Here is an 18,275-nt window from a genome sequence, read left to right on the forward strand (position 1 = left end):
CGCAATTAGGCCGACCTCCATGAAGGGAGCCAAAAGAGGACCAGTCGGGGAAGGCGCCGACCAGGTCCTGGTATCGCCGGTCAATTAGGCCGACCTCCATGAAGGGAGGCCAAAAGGAGACCAGGTCGGAAGCGCCGACCAGGTCCATGATATTCGCCGGTTCAATTAGGCCGACCTCCATGAAGGGAGGCCAAAAGGAGACCAGGTCGGGAAGGCGCCGACCAGGTCCATGATATTCGCCGGTTCAATCAGGCCGACCTCCATGAAAGAGAGGGTCAGAAGGAGACCAGGTCGGGAAGGCGCCGACCAGGTCCTCTTAGCCCCAAGTAGCTCGGACAGGGGTTAACAAGCCCTGGAGAGACTGACCAGGTGCTCCCCAACACTTAGCAACATTGGCTAAGTGAAGGGAACAAGAAGAGACCTGGTCGGGCAAAGGGTGATGGAGCCCCAATTTGACCGACCGGGTTCCGAATTGGACGGTGTTGCTCGGACAGGGGCTAACAAGCCCTGGAGAGACCGACCAGGTGTTCCCTAGCACTTAGCAACATTGGCTAAGTGAAGGGAACAAACGAGACCTGGTCGGGCAAAGGGTGATGAGCCCCAAATTGACCGACCGGGTTCCAATTGGAGGTGTTGCTCGGACAGGGGCTAACAAGCCCTGGAGAGACCGACCAGGTGTTCCCTAGACTTAGCAACATTGGCTAAGTGAAGGGAACAAAGCAGAGACCTGGTCGGGCAAAGGGTGAGGAGCCCAATTGACCGACCGGGTTCCGATTGGGGTGTGCTCGGACAGGGGCTAACAAGCCCTGGAGAGACCGACCAGGTTTCCCTAGCACTTAGCAACATTGGCTAAGTGAAGGGACAAACAGAGACCTGGTCGGGCAAAGGGTGATGAGCCCCAACTTGCGACCGGGTTCCGGATTGGAGGTGTTGCTCGGACAGGGCTAACAAGCCCTGGAGAGACCGACCAGTGTCCCTAGCACTTAGCAAATTGGCTAAGTGAAGGGAAGCAGAGACCTGGTGGCGGGTGATGGAGCCCCAACTTGACCGACCGGGTTCCGAATTGGACGGTGTTGCTCGGACAGGGGCTAACAAGCCCTGGAGAGACCGACCAGATGCTCCCTAGCACTTAGCAAACTTGGCTAAGTGAAGGGTGCGAGTAGAGACCTGGTCGGACGGGGTGATGGAGCCCCAACTTGACGACCGGGTGCTGATTGACGCTTGTAAAGCCCGAGGGTGGCTTTGAGCTGGAGCCAGTGGCCTGCCACATGGCGCTTCTCAGCTGGGTAGTTGAGCTGGATGGGACTTTCTGGAAATTTTGACGTTTCATCTTCCATTGGCCATGTGGAGGCACCTGATAGGTTTATGGAGAGACGCGTCCCGAGGCACGCCTATATATTTGTACGGAGAGAAGAGAATTCATTTGTGCAAAATCTTCTAAAAAATTCTTCACTTTCTCTCTCTAAAAGCTCTCGCTTCTCTCTAAGTTTCTGCAATTTCTCCGGTTTCCGTCGTCCGACCAGGTACGCTCTTGCTTTTTTAGTTTTATTTCGCTTTTTCTTTTCAATAACCTCGGCCGACTCCCTTGTCAATACAATAATGGGAGAATCGTCCGAGTCGGTGACACCTCCGACCTCACCTCCCTACAATCGGTTCGAGGAGGTGAGGGGGATGGGAATAACGTTGGTGTCGACCTTAATAAGTTGCCCCGACCCCTCGCCGTTCCTGACGCGGTTCTGCTTCCGAGCCCCTCATCGTCACTAGAGGAAGAGGCCGAGGACGCTGTTCCCTTCCCTTGGGAAGTGTCCCTGGCCTTTTCTTCTAAAGCCAGTTACTTAGATAAATACCTTGCTGATGGTGTAGTGAGGGTGACGATGTCGGATAGCGAAGATGTTCAACCTCTGGCCGACCGGAGTTTCCTGACCCGGATCCGAAGGGAGGACCGGGGTCAAGTTTCCGCTCCCTGCTTTGATGAAGGCCCTCCTTGAGGACCCAGGGGGCAGGCTGCAAGGTTTCAGATAAGGGACCCATATGCTTGTCCGACCAGAGGCCCATCATACTGTTCTCACTCCCCCTCCGGGCTGTACCGCGGTTTATACAATCTATGGAGATGGGGCTCCGGTTTCCATTGACGTCCTTTGTGAAGGAACTCCTCAACGCCTACAATCTGTGCATAAGTCAAATCTCTCCGAACTCTTGGGGAAGTATTGTTGCTGTTCAGACAGTATGTGCTATGCTGAGCGTCCGACCAACCATTAGACTTTGGCGCAATATGTTCAAGCTGGTCGAGATGTCGGCTGGAGACAACGGTCCAGGTTGGTGGTATTTCCAGGCCCGACAGGGTACAGGTAGTGCTCGACCTGCCCACGTCTCAAAAGGGCTTTAGGAGGGGTTTGCCTTCGTGTTTTTTGGAGGGACTGGGGAATCCCCACAGTCCGACCGGATGTGCAGGCCCAATCATGAACTTAATTTCAGGGTTCCGGAGATGTCCGAAGAGGAAGCCTTGCGGCCATTTACCTACAAACCGAGGCCCAAATTGTTCAAGGGGGGGAGGTTTATGTTGCCAGCAACTGGATACCGAGCTGCCGCTTGTTCAAGAGCGAGCACTTGCTGTCGGCGGTCGGGCTAAGCCGGACATTTCCCAGGGGTAATCGGCCGAGGGGGTTGTTTAACTTGTTTTTGTTTGCACTTGCAATTTCTCATATTTGGTTGTTTTTGCAGCTTGCTCTTTGACACGTCTCCTCAATCCGATCCGAAATGGCCGAGAAGTTGAATTACGCAGCAATGAGGGCGGCCAGCTTAAGGCTGAGTTGAAGGCAAAAAAGATCGGAGTCCCCAACCCTCCAAAGGTATGTCTCGGGTTTTGGCCGAGTACCTTTCTTGTTGGTTCCGAGCTGATCTTGAAACTTTGCAGGATCCGTCGAAGCCCAAAGCTTCGAAGAAAAGGAAGGAGCGGATCCGCATAAGGTGGCCAAGTCCGAGAAGGCGCTGGCCAAGGCTCAGGAGGAAAAGGCTAAAAAAGCCAAGTCCGTTGAAGTTAATAGTCCCCGACCGGAGGAGCGGGCAGACAGGTCGAGGGGACTCGGATTTCGGTTCACTCTGAAGATTTCCGACCGGTCCAGAGCCCTCAATATACACCGGCCACTCTGCCTCATGATGACCCGGAGGAGCTCAACTCGCGTGGCCAAACCATTCGCAGAATTGGATGCCCACGGGCTCGACACCCGCTGGATGAATGCGGTCGAGTGCCTGTACAGTCCCACCGACCGGGAGTACATTGCGCAGTCCAGCGGCCCGGAGAGCGAACGACCTCTTCCGCAGCTGGGTTGAGGTGAGCCCCTTTCGCTTTTAACTTCGCTATTTTTTTGCCAAGTACTGAATCTTTTGTTTATTGTAGTTTTCTGCTCGGCTTGTCAATGTGGCTCGGAACAAAGTGCACTTGGCCGACAAGGTCTCCGACTTGGAGGCTCGAGGCAAGAAGCAATATGAGGAGCTCGCGCGCTGCCAAGGAGGGCCAAAGGATAGCTGAAGCCGACCTCGTCAATGCCAAACGCTGCATCGACCGGGACCAAAAGGACTTCAAGGCCGAGCGGGAGCAGTGGGACTTGGCTAAGCAGAAACTCATCAAGGAGAGGGATGAGGCTGTGATTGCCAAGACTGCTGCCGAGGCCCGAGTGGTGGAGGCGGAGAGCCAAATCACCCAGCTGCGATTCCAACTTGCGAGCTGGAGAAGGCTCCCAAGACCGAGGACCAATGGTTTGCGGGTTGGAAGGAGACCAAGGCCTGCGAACTGTTCGTCAAGAGGTCGGATCTACCGCCCAGCAGATGGGGGTAGATGGCGCCCTTAAGAGGATGAAAGCGGCCCTGGAGAGATCGCATCCCTCTCTTCCTTGGTCCGAGGTCATGGGGAGCTACGAAGCTCTTCTGAAGGAGGAGGATCAGGCCATCCTCTCGGAATTGCATATTGGCCTCTCGGATGATGATGATGATGATGATGAGGATGCGGAGGCAGCTGAGGAGGATCAAGGCCAAGGGGTGGCCAGGTCTGAGGAGCACCATGGGAGTACTAATGATCAGACCGACCCCCCTGTAGCTTAGGCTTTGCTTTGCCTTGTATTGTTTTTTCTTTTTGATTTTAACCTTGGTAGTACCAAGGTTTTAGGATGTAATATTTTTCTAACTTTAATGAAAGTCTCTTTTATTTTATCCGAGCACCTTTTATTATTGTCGATTGCAATTTTTGCTTCAAGTATAGATTCTCGAACTGGTTAAGTTTTGCTTGATAATGCTGGTCGGATTTAACTCGAACAACTTGTGGTTGAAACTGGTTAAGTTACGAAGAATATAGTTGTTCGGACTAAATTCGAGCACTCGAAACTGGTTAAGTTTAATTCGAACAATTGAAATGACTGGTTAAGTCTTTTTATTTTATTAACTTAGAAGATTGACTGGTTAAGTCTTACAAACCGAGTGACTACATGCCACGTCTGGCCAGTATCTCGGCTATATGCCCCTAATTGCAATTGACTATACATATATTTCTTTAGGTTGTCCAGATTCCATGGCCGAGCAAGTGGTATGCCTTCAGGATTTCGAGCTGAAATGTACCAGGCTTGATAATTTGGTTACTTTGTAAGGACCATCCCAGTTGGCCCCTAGCTTGCCTTTCAGATGTGATAGCCCCGTAGCTTCGACTTTCCTGACCACCCAATCTCCGAGCTGGATCGGCCTTGACTTGACTCGACGATTGAACTGCGAGTTACTCTTTGCTTGTAGCGGATCGACCTTAACAATGAGTTGCCCCTTGTTTCTGGCAGCAGGTCGAGATTGACAGGCTTTTCTCATTCATTTTGCTCGAAGTCATAAAAGGTGATCCGAGGCGATGGGATACCGACCTCTACGGGCAGTACTGCCTCACTACCATAGACCAGTCCGAACGGGGAGTGTCCCGTTGCTTCCTTTACCGTTGTCCGAGCAGACCACAAAACTCCAGGTAGGTCGTCCACCCAAGCCCCTTTCGCTGCGTCAAGGTGATTTTTTGATCCCCTTGAGCACTATTTTATTGGCCTCCTCGGCTTGGCCGTTAGTTTGTGGTCGGGACACAGCAGAGAACCTGGTCTGTATCCCAAAACGGGCACAATATTCCCGAGTTGGTCCACTATTAAATTGCCGACCATTGTCCGAGACCAGGGCTCGGGGAACTCCAAACCTTGTGATTATGTTCCTCCAGATGAAGGCTTGACTTGTTTGTCAGTGATGGAGGCAAGGGGTTCGGCTTCAGTCCACTTGGTGAAATAGTCTATGGCCACTATCAAGAACTTCCGCTGACCCGATGCTGGTGGGAACGGGCCGAGCAGGTCCATGCCCCATTTGTCAAATGGTAGAACTGCTTGAATGGGATTGAGGGGGGTAGCTGGGGATCTGGGAATATCCGAATGGATTTGGCAAGATGGACATCTCTTAACCAATTCTTGTGCATCTGCCTTGAGGGTAGGCCAGTAATACCCAGCCCTTAGAGCTTTTCCTGCTATGGTTCTCCCCCTTGATGGCTACTACACGCCCCTTGGTGTATTTCCCTTAGGATGTAATTTCCCTCTTCAGGGGTTACGCATTTCAGCAATGGGTGCGTGTATGACTTCTTGTAGAGCTGCTCGTCATGCCATAAGAACCAACCTGCTCGGTGCTTGATCCTTTCGGCTTCTTTGACATCTGTTGGGAGGACTCCATCCCTTAAGTATCCGACCACCTCATCCATCCAAGTGGCCGTTCGGTCTAGAATCAGCTGTTCTTTGGCATTGATGCTGGGCTGGCGAAGCACCTCCCACATGATAGTCCGAGGGGCTGACCCCTCTGCTGAACTAGCCATACGAGCCAGAGCGTCGGCTTGCTGATTCTCCGACCTGGGTATGTGGCTGATCGGAAATGGGAGAGTTTTTTGATGGACTCTTGTGCCTTGCCTGCCAGATACATCCTCATATTGTCCTCCTTGGCCTCGTACTCCCCAGAGACCTGACCCACTATAAGCTGTGAGTCTGATCGGGCCTCAATGGCCGTGGCTCCTGCAAGAATGCACAGCTGAAGTCCGAGGATGAGTGCCTCATATTCCGCTTCATTGTTCGACCCCAGGAACTCGAATTTGATTGCATACTCCATTTTTTCTCCGACCGGGGGCTTAAGCACTAGCCCGCCCCCATCCTGACTTGGTGGAAGAGCCATCCACGTATAGCTCCCACTCTTCATTCTGGCCGACCGGGGGCCGAGTTGTGCATTCAGTTATGAATCCGCCAAGGCTTGAGCTTTGATGGCCCTTCTGGGCTCATATTCCAGGCCGAAATCAGCCAACTGGTCAGCCCAATCAGTCATCCGACTGGAGTGGTTCCTGCTTTCTATGACCTTGCGGAGAGGCTGTCCGGTAAGGACCTTGATTTGATGGGCTTGGAAGTATGGTTTCAGCTTTCTGCTTGCCATGACGAGGGCGAAGACCATCTTCTCCACCTCACTATATTTTGCTTCTGCTCCTCGGAAGGCATGGCTTATGAAGTAGACCGGGTGTTGCGTCCCTTCCCTTTCGGCTACCAGAACAGCACTTAGGGCGTATTCGGATACGGCCAAGTATACAAACAATGTTTCCCCCGGCAAGGGGGACATGAGCTTGGGGAGAGTTGACAGATGAAGTTTGAGGGAGGCGAAGGCTTGCTCAGCTTCTTCGTCCCATTCGAACTCTTTTCTCTTAAGGGCCTTGAAAAAGAATAGGCTCTTATCAGCCGACCGTGATAGGAACCGTCCAAGGGCAGCTAGACATCCGGTTAGGCGCTGCACTTCCCTGACGTTCCGGGGGGATTTCATTTCCAGAACTGCCTTGATCTTGTCGGGGTTGGCCTCAATACCCCTTTCATCTACCAGAAATCCGAGGCACTTACCCCCTTTCACTCCGAAGACGCACTTTTTAGGATTGAGCATCATACGATACTTCCTAGTGTGCTCAGCGTCTCCCTCAGTCGTCTGGGTGATCAGAGTGGGCCTTGCTTTTGACGATCATGTCGTCAACATACACCTCGATGTTCCGCCCAACTGATCACTGAAAATTTTATTAACTGTCCGCTGGTAGGTGGCTCCGGCATTTTTCAGTCCGAATGGCATCATTTTATACAGTATACCCCTTGCGGGGTGGTGAAAGCGGTATGAATCCGATCATGTTCCGCCATGGGAATTTGGTGATAGCCTGCATTAGCATCCATGAAGCTTAGAAGGGCATGACCAGCTGTCGAATCGACTAACCTGTCTATTTTGGGCAGAGGATGGTTGTCTTTCGGACAGGCCTTGTTCAGGTCTGTGAAATCCACGCACATGCGCCAAGCTCCGCTCGGCTTTTTCACCAATACAGTTAGCCAGCCATTCCGAGTACTGGCATTCCTCAATGAATCCTGCTTCGAGCAGTTTTTTTACTTCCTGCGGCAGCTTTGCATCTTTCCGGACCTTGATGCCTTAGCTTTTGCTTGACCGGCTTGTATCCCTCCTTAATGTTCAGCTCATGACACATAATTTTGGGGTCAAGCCCGGGCATCTCTGAGGCCTCATAGGCGAACACGTCCTGGTATTCCCTGAGCACTTGCACAACTTGTGCTCTTGTTTCTGGGTTTAGGGCCTTGCCCACTCTTACAGTCCGACCGGGTTCTGTCCCGATCTCTACTTCTTCGTCTTCCTCAGCTGGCTGAGGTCGTTCGTACTGTTTGGGGTTTTCTGTTATGTACACCCCCAAGTTCCTTGGTGAACTTTCTTCCCTTTTCCTCTTCTTCGAGTCCTCTTGGACGTCGATCTCAGTTCTGCTCTTTAAGCTATTAACATAGCATTCTCGTCCAGCCTGTTGATCTCCCTGAATTTTTCCGACCTTCCCCTCATCTGTTTCGAACTGCATGAGGAGTTGGTACGTGGAGATAGCAGCTTTTGTTTTGTTCAGAGTGGGTCGCCCCATTATTATGTTGTATGGGAGGGGGATGTCGACCACTAGAAAGTCGATCGGTAGGCTTCTGCCTTTGCCTTTCTCTCCCATCCGAGTAGGGAGCTTTATCGATCCCACGGGTTGTACCGAGTTACCCCGAAGCCTATGAGTGGCTGGTCGAGTGGTATGACATCCTCTTCGCTGTATTTCAGCTTTTTCAGGCATTCTAAAGTTATGATGTCAGCGGACGACCCACTATCAACCAAGACTCGCCTTACCCGGGAGTTGGCTACCTTGAGCTCGATGACCAGGGGGTCATCATGGGGTACGCTGACTGGTCGACTGGATTCCCCGAAGGTCATCACAGGACATCCGACCGGCTTGGTTTGACCTCGAGTACTTGGTGCTTGAGGTTTTGGAGATGAGCTTTCCTGGCTCGGCCGGTTAGGCCCCCCGAAGCGAAGCCACCCGAGATGACCCCAATGTAGCCTTCAGTGTCCCCACTATTGGACTGACCGACCTTCTGCTTCCCTTCTCTTCACTCGTGTGCTTGAGGTAGCGGTTCAGCTTCCCCTGGTCAGCTAGATTGTCCAACCCTTCTTCAGTTCCCTACAATCCTTTGTGGTATGACCACATTCCCGGTGGTACTCGCACCACTGGCTTTTGTCCCTCCGGTAAGCTGAGGTCCGGATGGGTTGGGGATTGGGCAGCATGGACTTGTGCTTGATGTCCAGGTATATTTCTCTTCTGTTTTTATTGAAACGAGGGTCGTTTCCATGATCAGTGAACCTATCCGACCTACCGCCCGTTTTCTGCTGTTTGGGCTGATCTCTGTTGTTTCCTTCTTCCTTTCTCTTTACTTCCCTCTTCCGAGTGGCGGCAAATATCCGCCGCTTGGATGAATCTTTGAGCCTTTGCCATGGCCTCTGAGAAGGTTTTGACCTCACTTTCAGCCAATGTCCATCTTAGCCGGCCAGGTTGTAATCCGGACATGAGAGCAGCAAAGGCCACAGCATCTTGTAGGTCGGATACTTTAGGGACTCCTCATTGAATCTTTTTATGTAGTCGGCAAGACTTTCGTTTTCTCTTGCTTGACCCCCATGAGGTGCAAGCTAGTTTTCTTCTGCCTCTTTCCGGCCACGAACTGATGGGTAAACATATCCTCGAGTACGGTGAAGTCGGTGATGATTCCGGCCGGCAATTCTTGAAACCAATTCAGCGCAGACCTTTCAGTGTGGTAGGGAAGAACCGACACCATGTGGCCTCACAGCTGGTCTGCACACTCATCTGGGCCTTATACGTGGCCATATGATCTTCCGGGTCGGTTAGGCCCGCGAATGGTTCAATAAGTGGCGTTTTGACTTTCCCCTGGGTAGGGGTGTCAATGATTTCTCGGCTGAACGGAGTCATGAACTTGAGACTCCCGCTGCCGAGCTTTAGCGGTTTGGACTGAGCGGAGTCACCGTGCCCCTCACGCTGAGCAGCCTTACGATCTAGGAACTGACGAGCATCATATCCCTGACTGCGGCGTTTCTCGTTGAGGATATTCCGAGCGTCTTCCGGTTTGCGGCCAGGATTTCCCCTTGGCGATCTGGAGACATGGGTCTCCTCCCTCCGGAGAGCTGCTTCCCGAGGCGCCGACCTCTCGCCCACAGGTGGGCGCTCATCTTGCCGAGAGGGGGGCCTTTGAGACTGAGTTCTCTCCTTAGCAGCTGACCTTTGCCGGTTAGGCTGGTCACGAAGGGAGCGAGGGTTTCGCTCTTCCCTATGAGAGGGCCTCTGGATATTGTCCTCACGTTGCTGGAGGTTGAGCTGGTTATGCCCTTGCCCCTGCTGGAGAGTGGTCAGCATCTGCATAATGCTTTGTTGCAAGGTTTGTTGCAGCTGAGCTGCTATGAGTGCAATGTCAGCTGTGAGTAGAGGCTGGGGGTCAGCGCGTTGTATTTCTCGAGAGGGAGAAGGCTGAAGTTCCTGAGAGAGCTCCAGGTTAGGATCCAGTGTATGAACCGATGGGGATCTAGTTCGTGCTGACCTCCTTGGTTGGGGTGAGGGTTCCCTCTCAGTTTGTTGAGGTTGGGTAGATCTGTTACGGGCGTTCTGGAAGGTGCCATGGCTGACTAGCACTGAGATTAAGTCCTGAGTAGCAAGAGAGTCTTTCGAAATGGTGGCGAAGTAACTTTTTGTACTTTCCCCACAGACGGCGCCAAACTGTTTCTGTCTAGAAATTAAGGTTAATGGTCTGTGCTGAACAAGTCCTTAGGTCCGAGTTGGGTTGGTTATCAGTTCACCGGAAACCTGCAAAACACAGAAAATACTGCCCCGGAGGTTGTTCCGGGATCGCCCCTCCGACGCTCAAGTCAGTTGATGATTGAGGTAGAGAGAGAATCTAGAGTGAGAAGCTCAAGTTAGTTAGGTGAGTATTCAATACCTTTGCATTGATGGGACAAGAGGTATTTATAGTGGTGAGAATTTCCATAAAGTGGTGTGCTGGACATGACAGCTCACTTGGGGATTGGTGATACCTTTTCATTGGGTGATTCTGGTGGGACCCATGATCCTTAGGTGGCGGCGCCACGTGGCATGATTTCCTTGGAGGGATTTAATGGGCCCAAACAAAAAGAAATTTGTTATATAAGATAGTTTTTAAAAGAAATTTTTTAAAAGGTAGTTTTTTGAAATTTTTCCTTAAAGGATTGATAGACAAAAGGCATATACTATTTGGTCTCGTACTCTCGTCTAAACGTGAAATTTTGGTGTGGGGTTTGGATTTAAGCCTGATCTAATTCGATCTATAGAAAATTTGAATTAAAATTTTTCAGTCCAAATCCAAACCAGTTAGAGTTTGATTCTAAACCAATCCAATCCGAAATTTCAGACACTAGATTGGATCAAATTCGAATTATCTAATTTTTAAAAACTTTATTTTTTCAATGAAATAAATTTGGCGCGAACATCACATAAAGTCTCGGTAATATAAGTAATTCATACAAGTCTATAAAAATTCATTAATAAACTAATAACAACTAAAAATTCATCACAGCTCATAATTCTTTACAACATAAGGTTTAACAACAGCATAACACCATGTTCATTGTTCAACTACTCAAGATGTTCAATTTTGTAGCAACAAATTAGGGTTTTAACTTTTAGGGGAAAAAAGGATTGTCGGCCATTTGTATTTTTTTAAAAATCATAAATTTACAATATAAGACTTATTTATTCGAATATTTGGCATTTTTGGATCCAATCATTAGGGGTATACACTGGTCCAAAACAAGACCGAACATGTTATACTGGTGAACCGGAATCCAAATTTCTTTTGGTGACAAGACCAGAATTTTTCCGATCCGATCCGGTTTCTGTTCCTTAGAGCCCTACCAAACCAAATTGAAGATAAACCCTTAACTATGGTTGCTGCTCCTTGGGGGGTAATTAATATGATGGCAATCATTAGACCATAAGAATCAAGAGGCATGATTTACTCGTGTTATATACTACTCATAATCACACTATTCACTAGTCAAAAATAACACTTTGCGCGTGTCAACAATGTGTGACAATCCGCGTACACTGAAGGTTATTACATATTGATATTACCACACTCCATAATCACAAAATATTTGTATCAAAATATATATAACTAGTACATACTTTATTAACTAATAGTAACTCTGAAATATTCAACATCTAGCTGGTGTAATCATAGCTTCAAAACAGTAGTGGAACACATTAATCATATGAACCTTATTAAATACTAGGAATTATAGTAAATTTATATATGTAATATGTGGTTACTTCAACGTAGGACCTACATGTATAATAAAGCCAAAGTTTCAATAACATAATAAAAATTACAATAATAATAATAATAATAATATATTCTCCATGATTCATGGTTAATCTTTTCACCGGCCAATAGAATATAAACCCAGTTCACATTTCAGCAAAATGCTCCATATATTCTCCCAACACATTTTGCAATTCAACAACAATTATTAGCATCTAATTTCTACTCCTCTCTTTCTCTCTCTAACTTCTCTCTCCTTAATCAATTGATAATACTTAGTATTAACACTAATTAAGCTCATACAATATGGAAGTTTCAATGTTCACAGGCTTCACTGATCTGGTAATATATCTCTTATTATTATGGTCCTTCAATATTTCATGTCTCTTTCATAATGTTTAGTTTTTTTGGTTATTTGTTTGCACCAAATCCTTGCCTAACAACATAATATGGTTAATTCGGGTTTTTCTTGGTTACTATCTTCTAAATCCGAAAAAAGAAAATAGGGATTAAGCAGTTTTAAACTTTTTATTACATATCCCTTTTAATTTGAATCAGTATTTGGGTGTGTCTGCGTTCAATTTTCCTAATTAATTTTATAATCTATGGTAATTTGATTTCATAAAACAAGGCCAAAATTACTTCTTATTACTTCATTTCAAGAAATTTTTTGGATGTCATATAATTAATTTTGCTTTTCTTACACATTTTGTAGGGAATGAGTGATCTTAACTTCATCCATCATCAACTACAAGTCAACTCACTTGATGATCTATTTGGACCAACATTATTACCTAATTATGGTAATAATTATGATAATTCCGGATCTAATCAATCTATTAGTCGTAAGAGATCTGCAACACAAACTGATTTACTACATCAAACACACATAGAAAAACCTTACAAACAAATTAAATCAAACAATTGGAGTTCTTCTTCTTATGATATTAATCATGTACTAAACTCACAAGATCATGATTCTAATAATTCCACTATGTTATCTTTTTCAAATAATTCTTCCAACTCCTCCAACCAAAATTCTAGCCTTGTTACTCCTAAAGAAGAAGTTGCAATCTCTAATATGACATATCCTTCTCATGAAATGATTGCTTCTCAAGCCTCACCTGAGAAGAAACGTTCTCAACTCGAGGCTCGGCCTCGAGTTGATAACAGAAGTAGCAAGCTATCAAGCATACCACAACAATCAATGGATCATATTTTAGCTGAGAGAAGACGCCGCGAAAAACTTAGCCAAAGATTTATTGCTTTGTCAGCTATCATTCCCGGACTAAAGAAGGTACTTTCTTTCTTTATGTATTAGTACTATAGCATATGAGTTATGCACTAGATAGGACTATATATGAATTAGAAGTTAAAAGTGAAAATGTTAGCTCAGTGGAGTACTACTTCGGATTTTCAAGGCTTTGTTGTGCTCTGCAAGTTAGTAGCCTAGTAGGGGTTGGTCTTTCAGCCAATTATATGGCCTTAGGGAATGCTGATTTGCGAAATCATTAACAAGTAGATGATGCTAACTGAGTGAAGTATCGTTTTATTGACAGATGGACAAAGCTTCAGTACTTGGAGATGCAATCAAGTATGTGAAACAAATGCAAGAGCGAGTTAAGATACTTGAGGAAGAAGCAAAGAAAAAACCAGTAGAATCAGCAGTTTTTGTGAAAAGGTCTTATGTTTCTGTAGAAGATGATGATGATCATCTTTCTCCAGAAAAAATGTTTTCTGATGGTTCATATCCTGATATAGAAGTCAGATTCTCAGACAAAGATGTTCTTATAAGAATTCACTGTGAAAAGAAAAAAGGGATTTTTGAAAAGATCATTTCTCAGATTGAAGAACTTCATCTTGTGGTTATAAGCAGCAGTTCATTGGCATTTGGAAGTTCAGCTCTTGCTGTAACAATTATTGCTCAGGTAATTAGTCCCTTTTTCTCTTTACAATAAACTAACTAGTTTTTAGGCCCGGGTTATACTTCGGGTAATTATAGCTTTCTTGTATTAATATTTTACTTCAAAATTATAACACCAAATATTACATGGTTTAGTGATTAAGACTTTAGTATATAAATTTGAAGTTATGAGATCAGAACTTATACCATGTATTTTCTAATTTTTTATTATATGGAGAGTACATGAAACAAACTGACACTCTAAGCAATTAGCGCCACGTGACACAGTTCCTTGTTCAGTAAACTCTATTAATTGAAATTTTCATATAAATTTGAGAATGAACTGTACTCAAAATAACTCATACCTGTATAGAGTTTTGTTAATTTTGGAAACTGATAATTATTTTTAGAATTGATAAACTACTCTTTACTTTCCAGATTTATAATCAAAATATGCGCTTGGTCTAATTAATCTAACTGATATTTTAGAACAGAAGAACAAAACTCAAAGCTTTTTTTCTTGTATGTTGGTAAATGTTTTTCTGACATAAGTACTAGAAATTTCTTATGTTGTGAAAATGGTTTTATGACAAAAAGATAAGTATAAACTATGTATTTGAAACACTCAAAATTCTCTGAAATTTAATCTGACATGTTTCTTCTTCTATAATTTCTGTGCAGATGAATTCTGAATTCAGTATGACAGCAAAGGATCTTGTCAGAAAAATACACACAACTCTCAGAAGTTTCATATGAACAAAATTAGGGTTACTTAATTTCTTACACTATATATATAATAATACTCAGATTTGCTGCTTAATCTAGCTACTTCATGGGAATAGTTTCAAATGTAGTCTAGTTCATAGTATTTTTCCAGAATAACTTGTGCAAGGCCGTTCGATCGACGATCAATCAGTTCATCATATCTCTCTATTAGATCATCCCCTTACATCAACAGATTGTTTGCTCTGAAGTTCATGTTTCAGGAGGGTTAATTTTTCTGGTACATTTCTTTTTGCATGGTTTTCTAGTAATAAACCTTGTTACAAGTTACCTTAATACACCCACCTGTTGTTCATAAATGACTTTGGAGCTCTATTTTAGCTTTTTTTTAGGGGGTTTAGATCTAGTATCAACTAAGTGTATGTTCCATAATTGTTCTTTTCTCATTATGTAATATTACCTTGTTCTTTTTTTTAAAACCTTTCTATAAGGTTTTTTTTTTCTTTTCTGTTCATGGATTGTCAAAGAGGCCTTTGTTTCTGGGTATTATGTAATATAATTGGTTTTTAAGAGGTTTTTGATGCCTTTTTTCTTCATCTTCCACACTTAAAAGATACAATTTAGTTATATATAGTAGATTTAATTAGTAGTACTTCCTCCGTCTTTTAATTGTAATATTTTGACTTGTAAAATATTCGTAGATCAAACTAACCTGAACTTTCTTTATTTTCGTAACATATATAAAACCAAATGTTAGTGAGTATGATGTTGGAAAAATCCCAGTATAGTTTTAATAATAATACGTATAGGAAAGCATTGCACGCCGCCATGTATCACATTAGCTCACGCACGCATTTCCTTAGAAAATTATCAAAAGATTTGCATAAGAGATTTCGTGCACGTGATCTCTTACTTTATAATGTAATGATGTTCTTACCACTAAACTATGACTTGTGCTTGTGACAAAATGTTAACCTCAAACTATACATATTTTTTATCTTATAAATTTTATTCGAGGCATCGATCGAGCCCAACAAGGCAACAATAGTTGCAATTAGAAACAAGTGTGGAATAATATAATTAATATACCACATCTCCTATTCATGGATGACTTCTGTGCACATCTATTTAAAGAGAACTTAATTCGTTTATATAGGTTGCAATAAGTTAAATTAAATTAGGTTTAGGATAATTCTAATAAGGGTTGCTTAAGTTCATATTATAACTACGAACGTACAATAATATCTTTAGTTAAAGTCAGATAAGTGAACTCTAGGCTAAAAGAACATATAAAATGAAGATATCTACTGCTTGAATTAGTAGGTAAAGGGACTGTTCAACTCATTCAGAGATATCTCGAATTCAAGCTCTGTGAAGTTTGCATACCTCACTTTAAATTGAGTATCCGTTTCCCTCCTTTTCCTGCTAGGATTGGAAATCCTGTATTTTCCATATCCATACGATGGAGTCCTTGGGTTTCCGAAATAGTGTAAAAGAAGTGCTTCGAATCATTGCTATTTGACTCAGACCTGTTCTAAGAAAGTCGAGGTATTTCGAATTGTTTGTTGACACGAACAAAGTCAGGAAAAACCTCTGAAATTATTTCAATAGCCTTGATTAGAGAGCTTTAACTTATTAGTTAGGTCACTCTTTTTTCCTTTCTCCTTAAAAAGTAAATTTCTTAGTTCATGTAATCAATGTACAATAAATTTTTTAGAAATTGCATAGTATAGGGTTTGATCCCGATATGTCAAATACATATACTAAAGTCTTAACCACTAGGCTAAGTTGTATCATTGTATGTAATGTTATTACCATAAAATATTATATTAATAAATGAATTTTTTCTTACCCGAAGCATAACCCGGACCTAATAACTAGTTTTCATAAAAACACACTCCACAAGATAAAGTTACCCAATCTTATTGGCAATAGTTACAATTAAACACATGACAGCATAATTGTCCATCGTCTTACAATATCACTTGCTTTAATATTAAAAAATAGGGAGAGACTAGTCTCTTGAGATAATTGTTTCATACGATGTCTTATTTAGTGTTCCAAATAACTACTTCATCCGTTCCATAATATAGTGTTTGTTTCATTTTAGGTGGGTCAAACTTTAAAATATTTGACCAAATATTTTCATTATTATATACAAGAAAATATGCTCATGTGGGATCTTGTTAGATTTACCTCAATATGTAGTTTCATAATAACAACTTATTATATATTTTTATTAATAAGAAATTGAAAATATCAAAGGTCAAAGGTCCAAAAAAGAAACAAACACTATATTATTGTACAAATGGATCGGAGTATAATTAATTTTGCGCCTCACCGATTCACTAAAATTATTTACGTACTGTAATTATTATTTTTAGATCGATGAGATGACAAAACTTAAATAGAGTGGAAATAAGATGAAATACAAAATAAGGCACACGATCTTAAGAGAAAATACAAGCACGTTTAGGCATTCATACTAATCTTTCTAAAGTGATGCATGAAATTCTTTATCAATGTAGCTATCAATGTGTATGCCTTATAAGTTGCGGCTTCCATGTCCACTTTCCACTCTCTCTCGCTCTCTCGGTATGTTGCTTTCCTTATTATTTCTGCTTTTAATAATATTTATAATTTATGATGCACATATTCTTAATTATTTATGAAAGATTATCAAATTAAACCTTACATAAGAAGAAAACTCCGTCAAAAATAATGAAAAGGGAAGAAGAAGAAACTTAAACATCATAGTGACATAATCTCTAGACTTGGCATCTTTAGTTTCTTTCGCACATGTTGTATATATGAAAGTCATAACCTATACAATAAGATAAAACCTAAAATCAGGGTGACGTACTCTTTAGATTTGGCTCTCCATTTACTTATTTCGTTCACTTATAAGTTACTATGTAGTGTTGACTACTATTAGGGCATTAAATGCGTACATGGAGCAAAATTTCAAAGGATAAAAAATTAACTACATGGCCACCCTGTTTTTTTACTTAATTTGAGTTTAGTTCACTTCAGTTCGTTTAATTCAATCTACAAAATTGACAGAGTACGTGTACGTCTCCTCAACTAATTATTCTAACTTTTTTATAACAAATTGAAATTAGTGAAGTTTCAATAGATCAATCTAAATAAGTCGTTAGCTCAATTGAGATAATATAAAATAATATTAATATCGGAAGACTTATATCAAGATACCTTTGGACTCAATTTCACAGTCCGATCCCTTGGACCGCAAAGAATGAAAGTTGTGCCATCTGACAAAAAATTCAAATGCGTCCAAATAAGTTTCAATTTTAGATAAGCTTGAATAAGTTTCAATTTTAGATAAGCTTGAATAAGTCGAAATAAGTTAAATGAAAAGCTTATTATCCCCATTGTAAAAAAAAAAGAGTATATATATAGAAATTTGTTACATGTTACATCTTTTCACAAACTATTGATTGTAATATATTAAAATGGTATATATATAAGTCGTTCCTTGAAAATTATTGAATACACTTAACAATTTTGTGATCTCACTATTCGTTTCCTCTTAAACAGAAATGAGTAAAAAAAAAAAAAAAAGGGTCAATAAGTAATTAACATTATTATAAGCTATAACAATTCACTTGCATGAGTTTTTTTCCTTGTATTAGGAAGTTACTTTGTTTCCTTATAGATGTTATATTCTCCTATAGTTTTAATGTAATTATTTAGCTTTGCCTTTTGTGTTAAGCTTAAGTTACAAGACTCTAGCTTATTATATATTGTAATATTTCTCTACAAATTAATCAAGGTTCATCGACTATTTTCTTGAGCTTTATGAGTCACCCCTTAACAACATAACGAAGAACATAATATTACTACGACCATTTCTCTGTTATTAACCACATTACACAATACCAGCAAGGATGTCTTGGCCTATT

At 43.0% G+C, this 18,275-nt stretch overlaps 1 protein-coding gene across 1 annotated transcript; it reads left to right on the plus strand.

Moving 5' to 3' along the window:
- Positions 1-11,866: 11,866 nt before the first annotated feature.
- Positions 11,867-14,948, plus strand: LOC104904802 (transcription factor bHLH25). The gene is made up of 4 exons (XM_010693190.4): positions 11,867-12,068; positions 12,442-13,023; positions 13,286-13,654; positions 14,311-14,948. Exons 1-4 carry the CDS (start codon positions 12,033-12,035, stop codon positions 14,383-14,385), a joined length of 1,062 nt encoding a protein of 353 aa, XP_010691492.2. The 5' UTR covers positions 11,867-12,032; the 3' UTR covers positions 14,386-14,948.
- Positions 14,949-18,275: the final 3,327 nt, after the last annotated feature.

Source organism: Beta vulgaris, chromosome 9, assembly GCF_026745355.1.
Source record: "Beta vulgaris subsp. vulgaris cultivar EL10 chromosome 9, EL10.2, whole genome shotgun sequence".
NCBI lineage: Eukaryota > Viridiplantae > Streptophyta > Magnoliopsida > Caryophyllales > Amaranthaceae > Beta > Beta vulgaris.